Raw genomic sequence first — 21,041 nt, 5'->3', positions numbered from 1 at the left:
GACCTGGTTACGGGAGAGCCAGACCCGGCCCGACCCAGTTCTAGCCTTGGCGTTCTTGTCCGGCTGTTCTCCCGTCCCTCCTCTCTCGTCTCCCTTCCTTGTTCGCGATTGGACAGGGTTCGGTCCGGTCTCAGCCGCCGCCAGCGCTGTTTCCATCCTTCCATGCTCCGGCGGCGCTATTGCCCGCGGCCGCCGGCCCTCCTGAGGGCGGTGAGGCACCTCTCGAGGCTCGCCCCGCCGCGGCCGGTGACGGCGGAGCCGGTCATCCGGGTCTCCAACAACGTGGCCCGCCTCGGCGAGCCCAAGGAAGGCCCCAAGCCGCGGCAGCTCCTCTCCCTCCCCCCCTTCCCCTCCTCTCACACGAACCCTCTTCCCGGCCGGAAGAGGGATCCCGCCGCCGATCCCAGCAAGCCCCGCCGCATCACCGCCATCACCTGGGTCAAGCACTACTTCGCTGACATCCCGCCGGAAGTCATCCAGAGCCATTTTAGGAAGGGCCTGGTGAGCATGTGGTTTCTGGTGTTCTGCGGAAGTTCAAATTCTTGCACGTATGAATAAGATTAGGCGAAAGTTCAAATTTTGACCATTTCATTGGCTATCCAGATGGCATTTTTCTTTGTTTTCACAATTTCTCATCTGTTTCCTCTTTTAATTCTTTCATTCTTGTGTTCGAGAGTGTATTGGCTTATGAGACTCTGGTCTAATTCTGATTTATGAGAATGATTCAAAGTTTGATAACTTTAGAAGCTCTAAAATTTAAAATTTGTTTGTTGACAAGATTTTATCGTGCAATAAGTTAGTTAATGTTGGTGAGAGTTCAGAGTACAGTTTGGGAAAAAGGCTCAATACCCACGGTTTAGCGACCCCCTTCTTGTGAGGTCTGGCTGAGATGAGCCTTGCAATTTGGTTTAATGGTTGATTCACTGGAATTGTATCCATGGCTTCTTTTGATGTAGCGATAGAATACCTGATATACAAATGAGGTAAATGTGGCCTGATTGTAGAGAAACACATTTTCATTGTCAGATAAGCTGATCAACAAAGCATCTGTTAGGAAAATTATTTTGTGATGGAGAGTATATCTTCCATTTGTAGCTCTTATGCTGAGTTGTTCTATCACTATGCAGAATTTATTCATTGTCTAAGGTCCAATGAATATGTATTTTTTTCAACAAGCGAACGAAAACCTGTATCTGTCATGCTCCTAGATAGCACTCCTTTTCTTTTTCTATGTATATGATGATGTAAGAAACATTAGGTGTATGCGTTAAACTCACATGGTTTGTGCCAAAAGGAAGAAGGCATTTCAGAGTTACCAATGTCAGAATTTGAGAATCATCTGTGCTTAGACATTTCCTTTTTTCTTTTTTTGTTCTTGTTTGAATCAGGTCCATGTGGAAAGTTCAAATCATGGTGTTCCCCCTGATAAAGGTGATCATCAGATGTGCCAGTTGAAAAGGGTATGACATATTAAACTTCCTTGATAGTCCTCCGAATTCCTCGATTGCACACATAAAGTAACTATCTTTTGCAGTCTGTGTGCAGGTTAAGCATAATGATGTTATGGAGGTTGGCATGAAGATTCACATTCCTGTTTCGGTTGCGGAGACCAAGATAACCAAGAGATATGACACCATACCAACTGCAACCTTGCATCCAAATGCGGATGAGATAGAATACATAAGAAGGCTTGTCATCTACAAGGCAGAATTTTTAATTCTCTGTTTTTCTTTTCCTTTAATCAATCTCTCTATGATTTTGCTGAGTTCTTGTGTTGACATTTGATGTTGCCCTTGGTTGATGAGAGCTTCATTCTGTGCACTGATAAGAATAATGTTTATCAATGCAAGGTCTGGTAAATATTCTGTTGTCCTCTGGTTATTTATATCATTATATTGATTTGTGAAATGTCAGGACTCCGCTATAATTGTGCTAAATAAACCCCCTAAAGTGCCTGTGAAGGTTTGTTTCAACAAATTCCTGCAAAAGTTGAATGGACATTCTTGTTGGGCATGTTATACTGATATTTTTGAATATCTTAATTCTTTGTAGGGAAACTTACCTGTTCATAATAGCATGGATGTGCTGGCAGCAGCAGCATTATCATATGGCAATGAACAGGGTCCCAAGTTGGTAAGCTATCAAAATTATACACTAAATGTATTTTTTCAAATTACCTAAATCATTTACCGAACTAACAGTTGATCACACCTTTCTTGCTTTGTGCACTATCCTTTCCAACATTGCAAATTTGACAAAAAGAAAACTTTCTACATGCCCTCACATGGTAGTGACTTATGTGATGATAGTGATTATGTTAACATATTTGCTATCTTGTTTATTTCAGGTGCATCGACTTGACAGAGAGAGCAGTGGCCTGCTATTGATGGGGAGAACGAAAGAAACCTTTGCTCGACTTCATTGGCTTTTTGCTAACATAAATCTTGCAAAATCATCTTCTCAGGTATACGCTGACAGCACCTTCATTATAACAGGCAGGTTTACTGATATATGAAAACATAAAAATCAGTGGAAGTTCGGTGAAGAGTCAATCATAATTTGTTGAGTGAAGTCTGATCCGGGCTTCTGCTCAACCCAAAGTTTGAGATAGATGATAGTTTCCTACAGGAATGTGTGTACCTAAGATTTTCAACCAGGCCGGGATACTTGATAGTTCCTAATATGAAAAGAGTTCTTTTATGCTATCAAATAGTTTTTCTATAAAAAACAAGATACACACATTCACTGCAAAAATAACAAAACCCATTGTAAAATATTCAACTCCAGATGCATGGGCTTAGCTAGAAAACTTTATTATGTTAATTATTGTGATCGGTCAAAATGACATGACTCTGTCATTACTTGATCTGAGGACTTAACTGAAAAGCCAAAAGCACAACCACCATTAATTTTATTGATGGTAAGAAAAGCTCCTGACTGTAGAATTAAATCTTAATGCTTCTTTTTTCTTTCTCTTTTCATTTTTTGGTGCAAATTAGTTCTTCATGTCATGGTTACTTTACTGAGCCATCTGAAATTTAGATGGTGTTGGTTATGCTTTTGTCCACGATGAAGTAATTGTGAGTGTTTTGAAGCTTTTATCATAATTCATGTGCTGAAAAATTATGTAGATCTGGAATGATGCTTGCGAAGCAACAATGCAGAGGTACTGGGCATTGGTCATAGGATGTCCAAAAGAAAGGGAGGGCCTTATTTCTGCTCCACTTTCAAAGGTAACTTTGATTTTCTACCATTTATATTCATGCATCATGGTTCTAGGCATAGTTTTGCAATCTTTGACGTATGGAAAAGCTCTTTTTTCTTGCTTTTTATTTTTTATTTTTCTGTCCATATGTTCAGTCATAATTATGACATTGGCAATCACACAAATATGCACCTGGAATATGCTATTAAATATTAGGTTTCTGAATAATGGAGTTGGATACTGAAAATAAAGGAAACATTGATGACAATATGCATATTGTATTCTTCATGCCTTCATTATATTCACTTTCTAATTGATTTCGCCAGTTGCTACTAGTCTTTTTAGCAAAGTCTTTGGAGATTTTGGTTATGGAGACGCGGAAAAAAGTTTTCAAGTCCAAGCACACCATTTAAAGGACATTATCTTTGATTTTTTTAAAGTAGCATTAGACTTAAACCAGATTATATGCATTGTAAATTACACCATGCGACTTGAATGATAAATTTTACATGTTCGGCTTATTGTCTTTTGTTCTTAGGTGCTTCTCAATGATGGGAAAACTGAAAGAGTCATTTTGGCTCATCCTTCAGGTATAGATGGTTCTCAAGAAGCTGTGACTGAATACCGGGTGATGGGACCCACCATTAATGGATGCTCATGGGTTGAGCTCCGTCCACTCACAGGCCGGAAGCATCAGGTACTGTTCCCAGCCTCAGGAAAGGTCTTCTACAGTTCTGTTTTCCTTTTGTGTTTTCTATCAACCACTGCCCTCGAACTTGGTATAGTTGCATACAACAAATACCTAACTTACAAAATCACCCAAGTCAAACATGATGACAGGGATGCTTTAAATGATTAAAAGTTTCATAAAATGTTTATGAGGGTATGCATTGATCGCATCCTACATGATCTTATAATTGTGTGGCAATTTTTAAGTTGCAGATATCATTAAAATTTGGAAGTAATTAGTTTTGAATTTCCAGTTTTAGCTTTGCACAAAGTTTTTGATTTGAAATTCTTTATGAATTTACTCATTGTCCATCAGTAACTCAATTATATTATTTGTTAACTTTTAATTTAGATATACTCTTTCAATGCATAAGCTAATGTCACAAGTATGTCCAACATAACCTACCAACCAAATATAAAAGGAAAGAAATAAAAGACAGATGACTACCTTTTGGATTTCATTTGGTGCCTTCCATTTCATCTGAACAAAATACATGGAATAATATGCATGCCTGTGATAAACTTTTTAGTAATAGTCTGGCAAATTGTGTGTTATGTGACGTATGACTGCATACTTGCCCAATAGGGTCTATTTTGCTAGTTACCAGATCTTTGGTGGACCGACTTGTAAAAGGAAACAGCATGTACAGAAGAGGATTGATAGCCTATTTCGCAAGTGCACGAAATCGCTCAAGTAATATAATGATAAATAAGAGATCGTTCCCACGAGGATTGAGTTTAATTACCAAAAATGAACGCTAATTTTACTAATATCTAAACGATCGAAACTGAATGACAGTGGAAAATAAAATTAACTCTAAAGAACTCAATGAAAGTTGAATCAAAATTCGATTGATAAAGCACTAGGGTATATCTGATTTTACTTGGACCAATTATCAATTCCAGCTATTACGATTAATAATCCAAATTCAATTATTAATGCAAGGATAAATAATCCTAAATTATTTAATAATCTCTCCCGAGTCTTATTAAAATATACTAATTAAAACCTATAATCTATCTTCCAATAGTAAAATAGATTTCAATTAGTTCAATAAGCACAGTGATTATTTCCAAAATCCCACAGGTCAAATCTTCTGCTCCCGCTCCAATTATTATTCCTATGATGTTTGTTATTAACTCCAATTTATAATCTTCTTTCCCAGTACCAATTATAAATCGAAATCAATCAAGTACCAAAGATAATAATACTTAAAAGCATTAAGTGCAAATAACAAACAATTGCATTAACTAAGAAAATTAATACAAGATTCTGGAATTGAAATTAAATCCAAGCTACATCAGGTACCCTAGCTAGAAATTTAGCTTTTCATCATATCAAAATCAAACTCAAGTATACTTGAATAAAACTCCAAAATCATCCTAACAATGAGTTTTAGAAAATAAATTCAAAGTAAACAAGAGAAAGAATTAAAAACTCTGAAGGAATTGCAGAGCCGAATGAATCCTCTCTTCAAATCTTCCAGATACTCCAAACTCTCCTTGCTTGATTTCTAGCTTTCAAAGATGATTCTCCTCCCCCTCTTGCTGGTGTTTTAGGATCCTTAAATAGGGCTAGGGCTAGGGTTAAGGTGGTATTTTTCCCATGATTTTATTCTATATATCATTCTTTCTATTTGATATAGAATCTCTCCTCCTTTGGATAGGTTTTAAGCAACCACCAGCCATCTACTCCTTATGCTGCCCAAATTTTCTGATTTTATTCTGATTTCCATAGTAAAAGAAGGAAAGGAGGCATGGTTAATTAGAGGAGAAGAATTTCTTCCTTCCTGGGTCCACAAAATCTGCAAAACAAAGTAAGGTTTCGGCTGCCCAAATCAAGTTTTCCAAGAATTGGTTCCAATTCTTTCTAAGTTTGCTCCTCATGCAGAATTAGTTTGGACTCTGATTTTCTTCCATTTAATTCTTTCCAAGATAGCTCTTTGCCACCCAAAATTGGTTGCCATATCAGATCTTTGTGCCAAGAAACACTAAGAAGAATCTGGGTGTATCGGGTGTTTCTTGTTGTGTCCAACATTGTTACCAACTTCAACCTACTGTAGCCACCTCATCTGGAATCCAAATTCAATTCTGTAAATTATGTTCCTTTCTTGCCTCTCTCAAAATTCTGTAGGATCTAATCTTGCTCAATTTGGAGTCATGTAGCTTGCCTTTTAGGGGTCCTCACACCAAAATATCCAGAATTTAGATTGGTTGACTAGATGGGAGAGATTAACTGTTTGATTTATTTTCTGCACCTCTAGTTTCTTTTCTGGCTGATGATGCCAAAAAGGATAAGGTGTGGGGTCCATTGATATCTTGATTTGGTTATTCTGCTTTGAGATGGACTCTGATTTTGATGCAAGACCTGATGACTCCGAATGACAAATCCTGCTGAATCGGACTCAACCAATTTCACTTAATTTGACCTTTAAAACATGGTTAAGCCCAATTATGTGTGACCTGGCTCAATTACCTGCAATTGACATAAAACATATCAGATTCTTATATTTATTTAGTTAATTATTATATCAATTTCATCAAAATCATTAAAAATTAATAATAATTATTATTATAAAAATACAATACATCAAGGATCAGATAATAATATGTTGTTTGAAAGGACCATTCTTTTTATGAAATACTGGTCTTTTTACCCCCCTTGCAGCTCCGAGTACACTGTGCTGAGGCACTGGGCACACCAATTGTTGGAGACTACAAGTATGGTTGGTTCATGCACCAGAGATGGAAGCAGATGCCTCGAGTGGACTACGAGCCAATGACCAGATCACCGTACAAATTGCGGAGGCCTGAGGGCTTGGAGGTTCAAAAGGGGAGCGTCCTATCCAAGGTCCCTTTGCTGCATCTTCACTGCAGAGAAATGGTTATCCCTCACTTTGCAAAATTCCTTCGCAGTTCAGGTGAATGGCATGATGAGGGCACTCCATGGACCTCTGATAAGCCAGATCTTCTCAGATTTGTTGCACCAATGCCTTCTCACATGAAGATAAGCTGGAATGTTATGTCATCATACCTGGTGTGATGTAAACTTTTTTTTTTTTTTTTTTTTGTAGTAATTGAAGTATTTGGTTCCATGTTTATGCTTGATTCTGGTCTTTCAAGTTGGCGGTGCCTTCATCCTCCCAAATGGTGGTAGTCTAGACTCTTCCAAGCAGTTTTGGTATCAAATCCTTTAATGGTGCATCCATCCTATCTCTATGTTCTTTGTGTCGCTTGGAAGAGTGCTAGCTACCTGTACTCTGTATATGGGACCTCTAGCTTGGGAAATGGTCATAAATTATATGTCAATCTATTGACCTGCTAATAGTCTTCCTTTCCACGATATGGTCTATAGAGAGGTTGCAAATATTTTGTTGTCCCCATGGAATAATGAAAATTAAAATTTTTCCTTGGTGCACTCCATACAGAGACTGTAGATAAAATGAGGTCTTAAGTCACTACTTGCAATTATTTTCTATAAAATGGATATTAAATTGATTTTTGAAGGTTCATCAGCTTGTTATAATCACATTAACAGGAGGACAACAGGCATGATTCTTTGTGTGTGTGTGTGTGTATGAGTGTGTGTGTGTGTATATAGATAGATATAAACAGAGGGTCTATTTTGGACAGATAAAGGCTTAAGGGCAAAATTTTAAATCTCGTGAGATAGGGTTGTTCCCATTTTCTTATAAAACGGGATGATTTGTGCCTCTGCTCCTGCTCCTGCTCCGTTCCGTTATTTGAGACAAAGAATGTTTCAAGATGCCTTAATCGGAACGTTCCGGACCTGAATCCCTGCTCAAGGGAGTGTTATCGTAAATAAATAAAAGTTAAAGAAAAACGAAGGTAGTGCCCTCACTGACCCTGAGGCTGAGGTCCAGTCTCTCCTCCGCGTTGCCTGGGGCAACTTCCTCCTCAAGCTCTGCTTGGCGCATTCTCTGTAAGCTGTACAAGCGTGCTCCTGCTGGATAGCAAGCTGGGTTTATCGTATTTGGTATTCAATAAAAATGGTCCTCTAATATTTCACGACATGCTCCATTTTTGTTTGTGGATGTTTTTACTGGGAACATGAAAGTTGACAATAAAAAGGGTTGTAAAATATTTTTTCAGATTTTGTGAGAAAAATGTTCATAGTATCTTATCGCACGAAAAAAAAATTTTATAATCAGATCGATCATGAAAAAAATTATGATCGGACCTTCATCATCTGCTACGTGCATATATTGAGACATCTATAAAAAAAGAGACGGTTATGTGATATTTATCTAAACTATTCAAATACTTTTATGATTTATTCATTTATTTTTTTTAATATTTTAATACATAGCGGCTATCCATCTTTTGATGGATGTTTGCGAAGTATGTCTGACCATATTTTTTTTTATGATCGGTCTGAATCATAAAAATTTTATCCAATCACACGCGAAGATGGAAAGTGCTAGAATTAGTGCTTCAACAAAGACAATGTGCGTGCTCGTCAATAAATGAATGATTTTTTCAAGCCGATAAACTTCTGATGTGTTTTCTATTACTTATTAGTATTAAATATTATCAATTTTTTTCTTTTAAAATCTACATTAATAAGTAATTAATTAGAATAGTAAAAGATGAATGCTGGGCTAGATAGGCAATTAAAATTGCGAGTAGTGCAATTTTTTCTTATTTTTTTTAAAAAATAATTTGATATATATAAATGAAATAGAATGAATTTGGAAAATTAAAAAAAAACTGCACCTATGTATTGGATGGGTTATAAACTAGTAAGATATCAAAGACGGATACTATGCGGTCTATACAAAATTTTAGTGGCGGTAATTCACTCCTCTTCATCAAGTATTCAATCTTAATAAGATAGATTTTACCTGACCTATAGCGGATTTGAGATGTGTATGAGTCATGATAAAGTCTATTTTGAACTTAATCTATATATATATATATACAAATTTTTTGCTCGATCTTTACTCACTCCACATGCGAAAAGATTGAATATATAAAAGGTTATATACTATGATGCTTAATTATTTATTTTCTAATTATTTTTTTTTAATTTAAAAGATATTTGATTTTTTAAAATTTATTATTTGGCTTCTGTTATTATTGAAAATTAGGTTGATTATATTCTTCAATGCTTATTTTGTTTAATAGTATATAAAAAACTAAGATTTATTTTTATTTTTTATATTTTATTTAATTTATATATAAAAAATATTTTTTACAATTTTATCAATCCAATCCATGCCGTCTAACTTTATCTATCTTATTTTGATACGAGCATAAAATAAGTACAATCGGGTGGTAATTGACTCTGACCTATTGAGTGCTTGACCTGACCAAATTTTAATGGAATGAGTTTTATGTGATGCAAAGTAAATCCAAGGTGGATATAGATAAAGATAAAAATTGATTTTGAATCTTGAATGAACATATGTAGCTCTCCATAATTTTTTTTAAAAAAATTAATTTATATATAAAAAATTAATTTTTATAGCTTCACGTAAGACAATTCATCCAACCTACTTCATTTAACTCAAACCACTCCAATCTGCTCCAAGGTAACTATGGGCAGATATGGGTAATGGCCTATTTGGACTGTATATATGATTTGTTGCTATTATTTAGAATGCCGGTGATGGGACATGCAAAATTTTTTTTATCTTTTTTTTTGAGATTAAAATAAAAATTTCTATCATATCTTAAAAAAAAAACTTTCGATTTCGGCCAAGACAGTTGGCTTGAAGCATTCGACTTCGATAATTTTATTTAAATAATATTAATTTTAAAAAAATTATGAAAATAATATTTTTTTAAAATATTTATCAAAATATTATTCAAGATAAAATCATCTTATAATAAAATAACTTTATGTACCGATTCACTATCATTTATCTTACATAAAAGATGAAATCAGTAATTAATAAATTATTTTATAATAAAATAATTTTATATTTTTTTAACTATAATCTTCTATGTCAGAGTGATTATGATAAGCAGCAGAAAGAATGGGGCATTGTAGTGGTAACCAAGTGGAGTTTGCTAAAAGAGTGACGCCATGCGGCTCCCATAAAGTACAAATGAACAATCCTGTTACAACTGGTTGCCCCCAATAGGCCATCCAAGTTACAACTTGCATATTCAGGAATGTTCTTTCTTTGGTCCAGTATAAACAATATGTATTGAGCAATTTACTAAAAAATAATATCACAAAACACCGTACGGACATGATAAACAGGGTAAACTAAACAAAGAAGAAAACATATAACCTCTCGAAAAAGAGCTCTCTCACTGTACAATGGAAAAGAACCACACCTGAAATATTAAAACATAAACTGCCTGTCACTGGAGGGAAAGAAGAAAGAAAGAGGCGAAGAAAAAGATTCCTTTTAATAGTCAGCCTTTTTCCCCATTTAGAGCAAAACGCCTTTTTTTTTAACTTATAACATAAGCAGGGTCGGTACTAATATTTTTTAGATCTGAGATCAAATAAAAAAAATATTTTTTTATTAAAAATTAATATATTTTAAATATTAATTGTTATTAAAAAATTAATTTATATATAATATTTTTTATAAATATATTTATTAAATAGTATGTAAATTTTATTATTAATTTATTTAATTATTTTTTATTATAATATTATAAAAAATTATTCTTGTATTTCATTGGAACATCAATGCTGGATCTGGAGTCCAAGATGGTCGTTCAGTTCGATCTGCTCAGGATCAATTTTGCATATAAAATTATTAAAATAATAATTTTTTTATAAATAATTACTGACCAATATCAACAACAGTTGTATTTGAGAAAGAACGGACTTTATAAATTGCAATAGAAGAAGCGTGCCAACGGGACCCAACGTTTGTCTTTCTTGTCCTAATTTGGGAGAGGTGGAGCTTCAGAATCAAGAGGAAGGCAGCTCTTTTCAAATACACCATTATAACTTAGAAGATCCAACACGTCCCACCATCGATGTCAGGACTCGTTCACCGCATGTCTCGTCGCCAACAGATGGATTCTTGACATAGATACAAGAAACATATTTAATATTTAAATTATTTTTAATATTCATGATTAATGAAGCTCCATATTTAATGAGATTTAATTTATTTTTTTTAATTTTATTTTTTTTATTTTATAATAAAAAAATTATAGTTGGAAAAAATATAAAATCACCGTGCTACAGGATAATTGTATAAATCACCCTATCATAGAATAACTTATAGAATCACTCTATTTTTCAATATAGCAGCTGTCGTCAGTCATACACATTGATCGTATCTCTATTAGATATTTCTCTGCCATATCTTTTTTGTAGTAGTCTCTGTTCGTGTATAACTTATTATTATATTCATATTTTTAATTTGTAATTTACGAACTCTGATATATATCAAGTCGATGAACATCCTGAAACTCTCCATCCGATCAGATCGAAACTTTTTGTCGTCACCTCCGGCCGTCACGGGAATTTTTATTTTTCTGAAGGCATGTGGTTGGACAGTTTTATTTAAAACAATATTTTGATAAATATTCGGGGGAGGACATTATTTTTATATTTTTTTAAAAATTAACATTATTTAGGTAAAATAATCTTCCTCCCGCTGACCGGATAATAAGGGCACATCTGTCATTTTGATCACTACCCCACGCTCCATCCTTTTCTTCGTCACTCCCGATTTCCTTCCGCTATCCAACATATTTGGCGTCCCTCTCCATTGGTATTTTCTTTCAAACATTTCCCGGTTCTCTTTCACCTCCAAGAAGAGGTGATCAAAGACCTTCCCGGCGGCAACGAACGAGGGCGTTAAAACCCTGACCTTAACCCTAACCCTAATCCTAACCCTAACCCTAACACTAGCCCTGGTTTCGATCGCCATATTCGATCGTGAAGGCGAGAAGAGCGGCCTCCGGTATCTTCTTGATCTCACCTTCCATGTGTGGATCTTCCCGCCCCATGGAGAAGCGGGGCCAAAGCCATCAAGAACTCGTGTCTCGGTGGGAATGCATCCAGCGGGAGCAAGAGGACGACGATCCCTCCCCCGAGGAGTTCCTCCGGATCAAAAGAGCCAAGGAGCGGTGGTTCGCTTCTTTTTATCCCGTCCCTCCTATAGAACTCTCATTTGTTTCGGCCTCCAATTCTCTGTCTTGCTTTTTTTACTCCCCTTCTTGATGTTTGCGTTTTCTTTTGCTATCTCATGCATGGATAATTACGATAGATTGGATTTATGAAAAGGTGAGTAAAGAGACGAGCTTTTTGCAGGGTTTTGAAATGTTATCTGCTTTAATTGCTTTGGCTGTTCATTTGGTAAATTGGATATTTTGGCATGCGAGCCAGTGGATCTTGCTCCTAATATATATCATCATGCCAGTGCCGCCGATCATTTTGTGTAGACTTTATTTGTTAATTTATTTAGGTTGCTAAGTTTGTTTCTTGGCCTTTGAGCAAGATTTAGATCCTACTCGTTTCTACTTTCCCGTGCGGACCAATTGGGGACAGTTTGATATGCTTTAATTAATACATGTCTAGACAATCAGCTAAGAAAGCAGTGAGTACCCAATATCACAGTACTGATTGTTGGAGGTGCCCACATGCCCCTACCAAATCCCAGCATCTATCATCGTGTATACAGCAAGCTGATGTTAGCAGCAGTTAGCATTATATGGAGAGCTTGCTTGTAGTTACACATACTAGTTCTACTACATACACATTCATATGCATACACACACATACACACTTGCACATGCAGTTCAGTGCCTTTTGTCCAGGAGATCCTATGCTTCTTTCATCAAATTTAGAGATAAAATAGATAAATGATAATAACATAGCTTTGTGAAATCTATTCTGCTGATGCTGCCTTATGCAAGTGTAGTATATTGATATAAAATGAAAGTTTCTGTGCTTTGGTATTAATTTCAAATGATAAAGTTCTAACATACGGATAGAAGGTCTTAATTTAACTGGCTCAATAACACCAGAGACAATATTCCGTGAATTATTCATGATGGTACAGGAAATCTTTAAATATTATGCAAATCAACTGGTTACTTTGGAAGTGCTCGGAGATGTAGGAGAACTTATGAGTTGTATTTTAATTTGTTTACCAAGGCTATGCAACTTGTTTTTTAGACATTTTAATTGGGAAAGATACTAATATGGAGGCGGATGGCAATGGAATGGTGTTTGAGTGGGATGGGAACAAAAGTTCTACTATCTAGGCTTATTTTTCTTGTTTCAACATCTCATTTTTTATGTGGGGCAAAAGATTTTTCTTAGAGTGGTGATGGTTGCAAGATGCGAAATTTTTTTTAAAGTTTAATTTGCTCATCCCATGAAGAAAGGAAAAATAGTTGGTATGATAGAGAAACCCAACCAAGGATTCAAGTTTTGGTGGGACAAGGTGTGCCAGCGGATAGCCAGAACACCTGCTGTTTCATGCTGAAACAGAAAAAGAAAATTTAAAAGCCTTTCTTATAGGAAAATCTTACAAAAATATTTAATTGGTGCCATGCCAACCAATACTTGGTGCTGATATTGTTCCAGCATGTATGTGTCCATTTGAATAGACTGGCACCATTTGACACTTGAAACCATGCTCCCAACATTTACCTCAAAAAAAAAAATCCTCCCAACCAATTAGTTTTCCCTTGACTTCGTAAAATGTTTCTTGTGCGTATTTCCAGTTGCCATAAGATAGTCCATTATGCATTTTTTTTCCTCCTACTTGAGAGGCGTTCATCAAAGCCAGCAATTTCTTGGATTCTTTGTACCAACTTGATGCTAAGATGAAAAATAAAGCAAATAAAAATATGTAAATTAATGTAATTTAGGCCCTTTTTGGGGCCTATATACTTATATGCTTCAAAGGATGGGTTTTGGTCATTGCTTCAACTTTTAAAAGACCTTAAGCAGTAGGGGGGCCACAATGGATCAGCCTAGTGCCTCGGCCCTAGGTAGGCATTCAGTGGTCAAGGTGGCCAAAAATAATAAAGAATAAAAATTGAAGAAAGAGAAACCTGAAAAAAATCATGAACCCTCAGCTGAAACGTATCATATAAGTTAAATATCAACTTGACAACATCCAGTACTAATTTACAAATTTTAAGGTAGGTAACAAGGTGTCCATCATATGAAACAGTGGTTTTGCTGATAGGATATCAGTTTTCTGAGTTCAGTTTCAAGAATCATATGAGTACACAGTTTCAGTTAATTCAACTGAAATCAGATAATGAAGCAAATATGTTATGTTTGGGATAACGGAGCCGCTTAATCTCTTGATTCCTGTACCCAAATATGAGATAGGTCAATTTTTCTACTATAAAAACTTGGTTGCATCTATGATGTTGCTTCAAAATATGCCAATTTGGTATGCACTATTGGAGTTATTGATTAAGTTAGCTTTTACATTGACTCGATTCGATTTGATATAAGAAACTTAAGTCCTAGTTTTCTTCCAGAGAGTGAGTGAAACATGAACTTGGCTAGATCCTTTATATGGGTTAGTTTCTTGCAAATGTACCATCCATGTAACAATATGCGCAACCTTGACTAAGTGAACTTGGTTGAGCTTACAATAAGATATGTGTGCTACGTTGGGTGCCACGTGAGGCTAGTAGGCCTGGTTGTCCTCATAGTTACTTTTTTGGAATCATCCATGATTCTCTTAAGGGTCAATGCACCTGCCTAGGAGATGTTGGTTTCCTCTGAAGTAGGATGTACAACAGATGAGATTAGGATTTTAAACCAGATTTTAGGAGACAGAGTGAGATATATTACTTGGTTGAATCTTCACTAAAAGCAGTGAGTCCTTGTGCGATGCCAAAACTTGTTAAGATGTGCAATATGGATTCCAACATGTACAATTAGAAAAAAATAAAAAAAGGAGAGAAAATATCTATGAAGGCCTGATGCCTAGGTAATGTAATCCCCATACTTTTCTTTCTAGATACAAAGTAAAATCAACAATTCTTTTCTAATATAAAACTTAATAAATAATTCAATGTTGATTTGGGTCCTTCATGTTTAGAAAAAAAGGGCAAAATGTTGATTTAGTAATGTGGTTGACTAATATTCTCGTGCATTCCAAGAACAAGCCAAATAAAGGTCCTCCAAAAAATTAGCATTGGCACCCAAATGCTTTTGCCAAATATCTCTCCTCTGACAAACTTTTTTCACTCTTCTTTCCTCCAACACTACCCGGACCTGCTTATTTGTCTGTTTGTAATTTTCTTATCCTCCTCATATTGCAGAAGTGAGTGCATAGTGCTTTTATGTATACAGAGGTCTGTGCCATCTTCTTCGGTGTTTCCCTGCAAACAAATACTCGTCACAGCTGTGAGCCCTCTTCTAACCATGTATGCCACTGTCATGGTGTATGCACCTAAAGGGAAAAAATCTTCTTGTGTGCCTGAATATCTTTGATTTCCCAGAGCTTCTTATGTATGGCCTTCCTTGTCATACTGCCTGTAAACATATTTGCTTTATCTCTCATTTATAATGCTGGTAAACTCATCAAGAAATACCAATGGGGTTTCCATTTGGGTTGATAGGTGGCTCTCTGTTTATTGAGAATTTAGTCTCATAATGAGAATGCCTTTAAAACCTGGGTAGAATCTTTTTTGAGGAGCCTCTAAATTTTCATTTTTAAGCTTGGCAAACAATTAATTTAGAAGTCAAAAGAGGTGACCATTTGGACTTTTGATTTATTAGCATTACCTAATGAATGGTCTTTGCTTTTCAATGTTCTTTGCTTTCATTTGGTGATCATTTGTGGTAGGCTGTAATTGGACTACTTTTCTGAAAGGAAAAGGAATAAACCGGTGCTTAGATGCGCGAAGGACCCTATTTTTCACTCTATTTATGAGTCTTTGCAGGACTCAGAATCTAGGAGCTAGTTGGTCTTTGCTGGCTTTTTTGCTAACACGGTGATGTAAGATGCATTTAATCTATAGCAAGATGAGAACTTGACTCTCTTAGAAATTTTGTTGAAAAATTGGCTTGTGGGATGGGAAGTTTTGTTGATTCTAGCGTAGGCAGTCAACAGACAATAAAATCTAAGGAAGCAAGGATACTTTAAATCACATGTTGTGTCTATTCTGAACATAATGGATACTGATGCTTGCTATATGTTTCTCAGATACATGCCAGGTTAAATATCCTATTTTTCCAAAAATCCAGATATTTCCTGGATACACTCAAGATACTTCCCTGAGACATCTTCAAATAAGGGCGAGGGTGTTTTCTTTCTTTCTATACTGTTGACCTTTGACAATGAATATTCAAATGACTCAAATTTATAGTATATGTTGTTAATATTAGAGTATGAAGTATGGATTAGGGAACTTGAATTAGGACTAAATGATCATCTTGTAAAAGTTGATGCTATAGTATAAAGTGTGGACTATGCTATTTTGATAGTCTACTATGCTTTATGGCTGCTTTTTTATATGCATATGAATGTACATATATGCATGCATGCTTATATACCTACTCATGGTGTGTCTTACTTTTTCCAGATTTGCGATATTGGAGAATCTGTATCATGTATTATTAGTGTCCTGTATCTGTGTCCATGTTTCATAGATGAAATCAAGCTCTATTGGTTTGTTAAGATGCTGTATTTGATGAGTTCAACCATACTGAAGTTCTACAAAACCCATTATGTATTCATCCAAGAGAAAAAGCATTTCAAGAGTGGGATTATGAATTTTACGATAACATTTTGGGCTTCAATGTTGTTATATTGTGGAGACAAACATGCAAAATTACATGCAATATTTTTATTTGAGCCTGCCTAGATCAAGTTCTCTTCATTTCTGACAAATCAGCCATTAAATATGTATGTTTAACTTTTGTGTCTGAAATTTGTAGCACTGATTCTATTACACATGCTATCATATTCTATATGGAGCAATCATATTGATATTCCTTCCCATGTTTGACTTTCTAATTATTTGCCGCAGGTTTTCAGATTCCTTTGACTTCTTGGTCAATCTTCCAAATGAATACCATATCTGGTGTTCCTGTTCAGAATTAATGCGACCACTTTTGGAAACCTTCCATGATTACTTCAAGGATACTAATAATAACTCACCTTGCAAAGTTATATGGAAGAGAATTTCTCGAGAACTGAGGCACTGCACTCAGTGTATATGGCAACACCATCAAGCCCAGGAAACTTATGGTGCTGAATATGAATTAGATACTGTTGATCCTCTTCTTAAAGTGTTATATTGTCTTGACGAAGAGAGGATCACTGAGCATCTTAAAGAAATCAATGCAGGATTGCTGAATAAAGAATATGATCCTCAGTATCATGGCAATGAAGTTGTCAGCGTGATGTTTGAAGTATGTTTTTTTTTACTTTTCTTTGAACCTAATGGCACTCTTTATGACATTAATTATTTATTTACCTTTAAATTTTGTATTAAGTTCTCAGCGTCTGCCACCTGTGAAAGATGTGCTCTCATATTTAAGGCTAAGAATTTAGTGGAATGCATTGGGTACAGTACGCTAACTCACTTTTAGTTCAGTAGATGATTTAGCTTGTAATTGTTTGATTTTTCCTATTGTCCTTGAAGACTGCATGAGATCATTCTGCACGTTAACTTTCTATGATTTTGTTTTTTTTTTCTTTTTTTATTCTTCCTTTAAAATATTTGTGAGATCTTTTGCATTTCAATCAGATGGATCAATTTTTTATCCAAAATGATTACTAATACTAAACAGCCAATTCACATGTTCTGAGAAAGCCACTGCCTGCAGTGATTTGGTTCCCGCTGTAGATACATTATCAAGAGCTGCTTCACATGATCGATACGTTCCTCTGCATCACTGAAAAACTTTGGTCTACCTTGTCAACAGTGCCTTGTGGTCAAGCACACAGACATATTTGCCGCTAAAACATTAATAATATATATCTTCATCCTATCCACATCAAATATCATACTTGGCTTGATCCTTAAATAAATAAATTTATTGATTGATTAATTATCTCTTTGTCATGGTTCATGATGCTTACTTGGCCCTATCTTTTTTTCTTCTTTTCAATGTTTTCCTTGAATTTTTTATTTACATATATTGCCGATTGATGCTTAGAACTTCAGTTTCACCACCTATAATAATTTGTCATGTTTGGCCATTGCAGGTGTTAACATATCCTATACTGTTAGATGACCAGTCATTGGTTAATGAGTTCCAGATCTTTCTTGAAGCAATTGATAAATGTTGCGAAGTGACACTTACTGGCAATCATCAATATCTGGTAATTATTTTTTCTAATTTTGGTGCTGTTACATTTCTCTGGTTCTTCTGCATATATTCTCGTGACGTTTTGGTCTTGCTTCTTTCCATCTTGCTTTTTATATTCTAAATACTGTTCATTTTACATTATTAGGGAGTCTATGCCCTACTTTTCTTTAAAAGTGGAAGAGCTCGAGCGATTGGGCTTCGTCTTGCTGGACGCATGGGGAAGCTGAAGTAATGTTTTTCAGTCCCTTTTTATTATTGCTCCTATTTAGTCATCTGTCTTAAAATTATGAGTTTTAATCTTATAGTTTTGAAATTTTGAATGGTATGTAACGGTTAGGCGGGGAGATGCATTTACTGAGGGAAACCAACTTCATGATATAGTTATATGATATAAAAATGGTACATGAAGGAATGAGCTCTTCAATAGTTAAAATATCCATTTCCATTTTGATGTCCACTCTTTGTCTTCAGTTCTTTATTCTGAAGTGGCCTAGAGGATATTCAAAACCTTGATCTTTAGGACTAGTTACTGCTGATACATTTACTCCTTAGTCCTTGCATGGCCTCCTTGCCTTTCCTATTGAACAAGGTGAAGGTCTTGTTTGGCACGGTTGCAGATACCAGTGTTCAATTTTTTTCTTTTCTCAGAACACAACATAGGTAGAAATGGCACGTGGTACCTTATTTCTGTTTTTTGTTTTTCAAAACTCTTTCCCAGTTTATAAAACTTGCAGAAGCTGAAAAATCTGGTTTGTGAACTTTTTGAAAACCTAAGCAGCCTATGGCCACCATTATTGCCTCTGTAGCTGCTGCCCGCCACTGCTGCCACTGGCTGCTGGGCGCTGGCCACTGCCATCAATGGCTTCTGGGTTCTGGCCACCGCCATCACTGCCCCCACGCCAAACAAAACCTAACTGACTACCAAACATATTTCATATTTCGTTTTTTTTTTCAAGAAAAAAGGGAAACTGGTTTTCGTTTGTTAAAAAAATAAGTGATGCCAAATGCTAACTATATTTTAACTCGGAGTAAGCTAGGCCGTGTTTAGGGTCCTGATGTTTCACTGGGCCTTGTTTAAACACTTTGAAATCAAAAACTAATAACAAAGGATCATAAAAATGACCAACTATCACAGTATGCAAAACCAAAGAAGTATTAACATAACATGATGCGAGAAATTGTTGAATAACTGGTATTGTTGTATTGTTAGCTCATAGTTTTGTAAAGGACAAATAGCTTACATTTATCTATGTCAGTTGGTAACATAAACACCTCTTCTATAGAAAGGTTTGTTTTAAAGTTTAAATCTTGCAAGAGGTGGTGATGCCGTGATAATGTGTTATACCAACATTTAAATATTAGGACATGCTTATACAGAAGCATGTTGGTTTTGCATTGATTTTGGTAAATTCAATTATACTTTTATCTGAAATATTGGCATCTGCTTTGGTCTGTTAGGCTTGAAATAATCATGATTTGTGAAAAAGAAAAGTAAGCAGTTTGGCATATTACCTGCTCTTATAGTGATGCCATCTTATTATATTATGGTAATGCTATATTTCAATTTAATTTGATCATGGGAGAGTTCTGCATTTGGATGTCTTAGTCTATTAGCATGCCTGCTTTATCACATGTATGATCGGTGGACTGTACTTCCTCTTACTCTTCATTGTATTACTTAGTCAATTTGCCCTTATCATTTATAATTAATATATGGAAAAGTGAGGTAGTTTCTTTAATATTACTGGTCGTAATGTTGATTCAACTGTTTTTTAGGAGTGCAACAGATTTGGAACCATTGCAGCCTCTGTTAAGGAAATACATTTGGTTTCTAGAGACAGAGGTCATACCATCAACCTTGGACACTTCGAGGTCAAGAGTTCAGCTTGAGCGTATAAATGTATGGCTTGGAATGAAAACATTGTATGTATATCTAAATCTTCAAATCTAAAATTACTTGGTTGTCTTTTTCTTGAATCTCCTAGCCTACTTTGCTGGAAGTAATATTACTTTCTTCCTTAACTGTCACTTTTTAGAACTTATTTTTTGAAATCTGTAGGCTAGGATTTCTTGAGGCCCCAGCATTTGAAGATGGGATACTGGAGAAATATCCTGTTTTCCTAAGTATTGTCCTCAACCATGTCAGTGATGACACACCAGAATTTTCATGTGCTATTACGTGCCTTAGGGTGTCCTTCGAAATGCTTGGTGGGTTCTTCTTTAACTAGAATTTACCTGTTTGAACAATTACTTTCAATTTAAGAGATAATTTTATTCTTTCTTGGTCACTTGTGCTTCTAGGATGTAAACTTTGGTTGAGAACCACAATATCACCAAGCATGATGCGCAACACGCTATTGGGTCAGTGTTTTCACACTCGAAATGAGAAAAGCCATAAAGAGATTTTTGATCTTTTCCTCCCATTCTTGCAGGCACGTCTGCATATCAGTCTTATCTATATGATGCAATCTCTTCATGTTACAAGTTGTTTCCTAGCAATCTGGTTTTGCTTTTCATCATATGCTTATGTGTCTAACTTATACATAACACATGTAGGGTGCAAGGATAGAACTTTAATTCATTATAAAATTCAACAACCCAAGTTGCAAAATGGAAATCTAAACTGTTGGATGTGATGTAAAGTCTTAAAAATGCTTATTTACAAAAATCATATACTTTGGAGCAATGTTTGTAGTACCACTGCAAGCCACCCAATTAGGGGTGTACCTTGCTGTAGTTGGTCTATATTGGCATCAAAACACTATCTGGGTTGGTATAGGCTCTGTACTGACTTGTACCGACCCATACTGTCCAGTACCGCCCAAAACCAGGGTCCGTATGGTACCATCTACTTTTGGGTGG

General features: G+C 35.6%; 2 protein-coding genes across 9 annotated transcripts in view; both read left to right on the top strand.

Annotated features, from left to right (window-relative positions):
• The first annotated feature begins 17 nt into the window (after window positions 1-17).
• Window positions 18-7,259, top strand: LOC105049289 (RNA pseudouridine synthase 3, mitochondrial). Of its 2 annotated transcripts, XM_073260804.1 has the most exons (9): window positions 18-501; window positions 1,389-1,460; window positions 1,546-1,704; window positions 1,915-1,962; window positions 2,053-2,133; window positions 2,348-2,464; window positions 3,132-3,233; window positions 3,744-3,902; window positions 6,603-7,259. In XM_073260804.1, exons 1-9 carry the CDS (start codon window positions 163-165, stop codon window positions 6,975-6,977), a joined length of 1,452 nt encoding a protein of 483 aa, XP_073116905.1. In that variant the 5' UTR covers window positions 18-162; the 3' UTR covers window positions 6,978-7,259. The 2 variants fall into 2 exon arrangements, with proteins under 2 accessions (XP_073116905.1, XP_073116906.1); XM_073260805.1 differs by lacking the exon at window positions 1,915-1,962.
• Window positions 7,260-11,609: 4,350 nt separating this feature from the next.
• The window catches only part of LOC105049290 (uncharacterized), a 34,286-nt gene continuing 24,854 nt past the window's right edge, over window positions 11,610-21,041 (top strand). For all 7 annotated transcript variants that reach the window (XM_019851914.3, XM_019851912.3, XM_019851911.3 and 4 more), the window contains exons 1-7: window positions 11,610-12,010; window positions 16,892-17,276; window positions 18,076-18,192; window positions 18,325-18,407; window positions 19,956-20,102; window positions 20,239-20,387; window positions 20,481-20,611. In XM_019851914.3, coding sequence (XP_019707473.1) covers window positions 11,865-12,010; window positions 16,892-17,276; window positions 18,076-18,192; window positions 18,325-18,407; window positions 19,956-20,102; window positions 20,239-20,387; window positions 20,481-20,611 — 1,158 coding nt within the window. In that variant the 5' untranslated portion in view covers window positions 11,610-11,864. The remainder of the gene's footprint in view (window positions 12,011-16,891; window positions 17,277-18,075; window positions 18,193-18,324; window positions 18,408-19,955; window positions 20,103-20,238; window positions 20,388-20,480; window positions 20,612-21,041) is intronic.

Source organism: Elaeis guineensis, chromosome 7, assembly GCF_000442705.2.
Source record: "Elaeis guineensis isolate ETL-2024a chromosome 7, EG11, whole genome shotgun sequence".
In the NCBI taxonomy this organism is placed as follows: domain Eukaryota; kingdom Viridiplantae; phylum Streptophyta; class Magnoliopsida; order Arecales; family Arecaceae; genus Elaeis; species Elaeis guineensis.
Note: the sequence above shows the minus strand (reverse complement) of the source record. Positions and strands in the feature narration are given on the sequence as shown.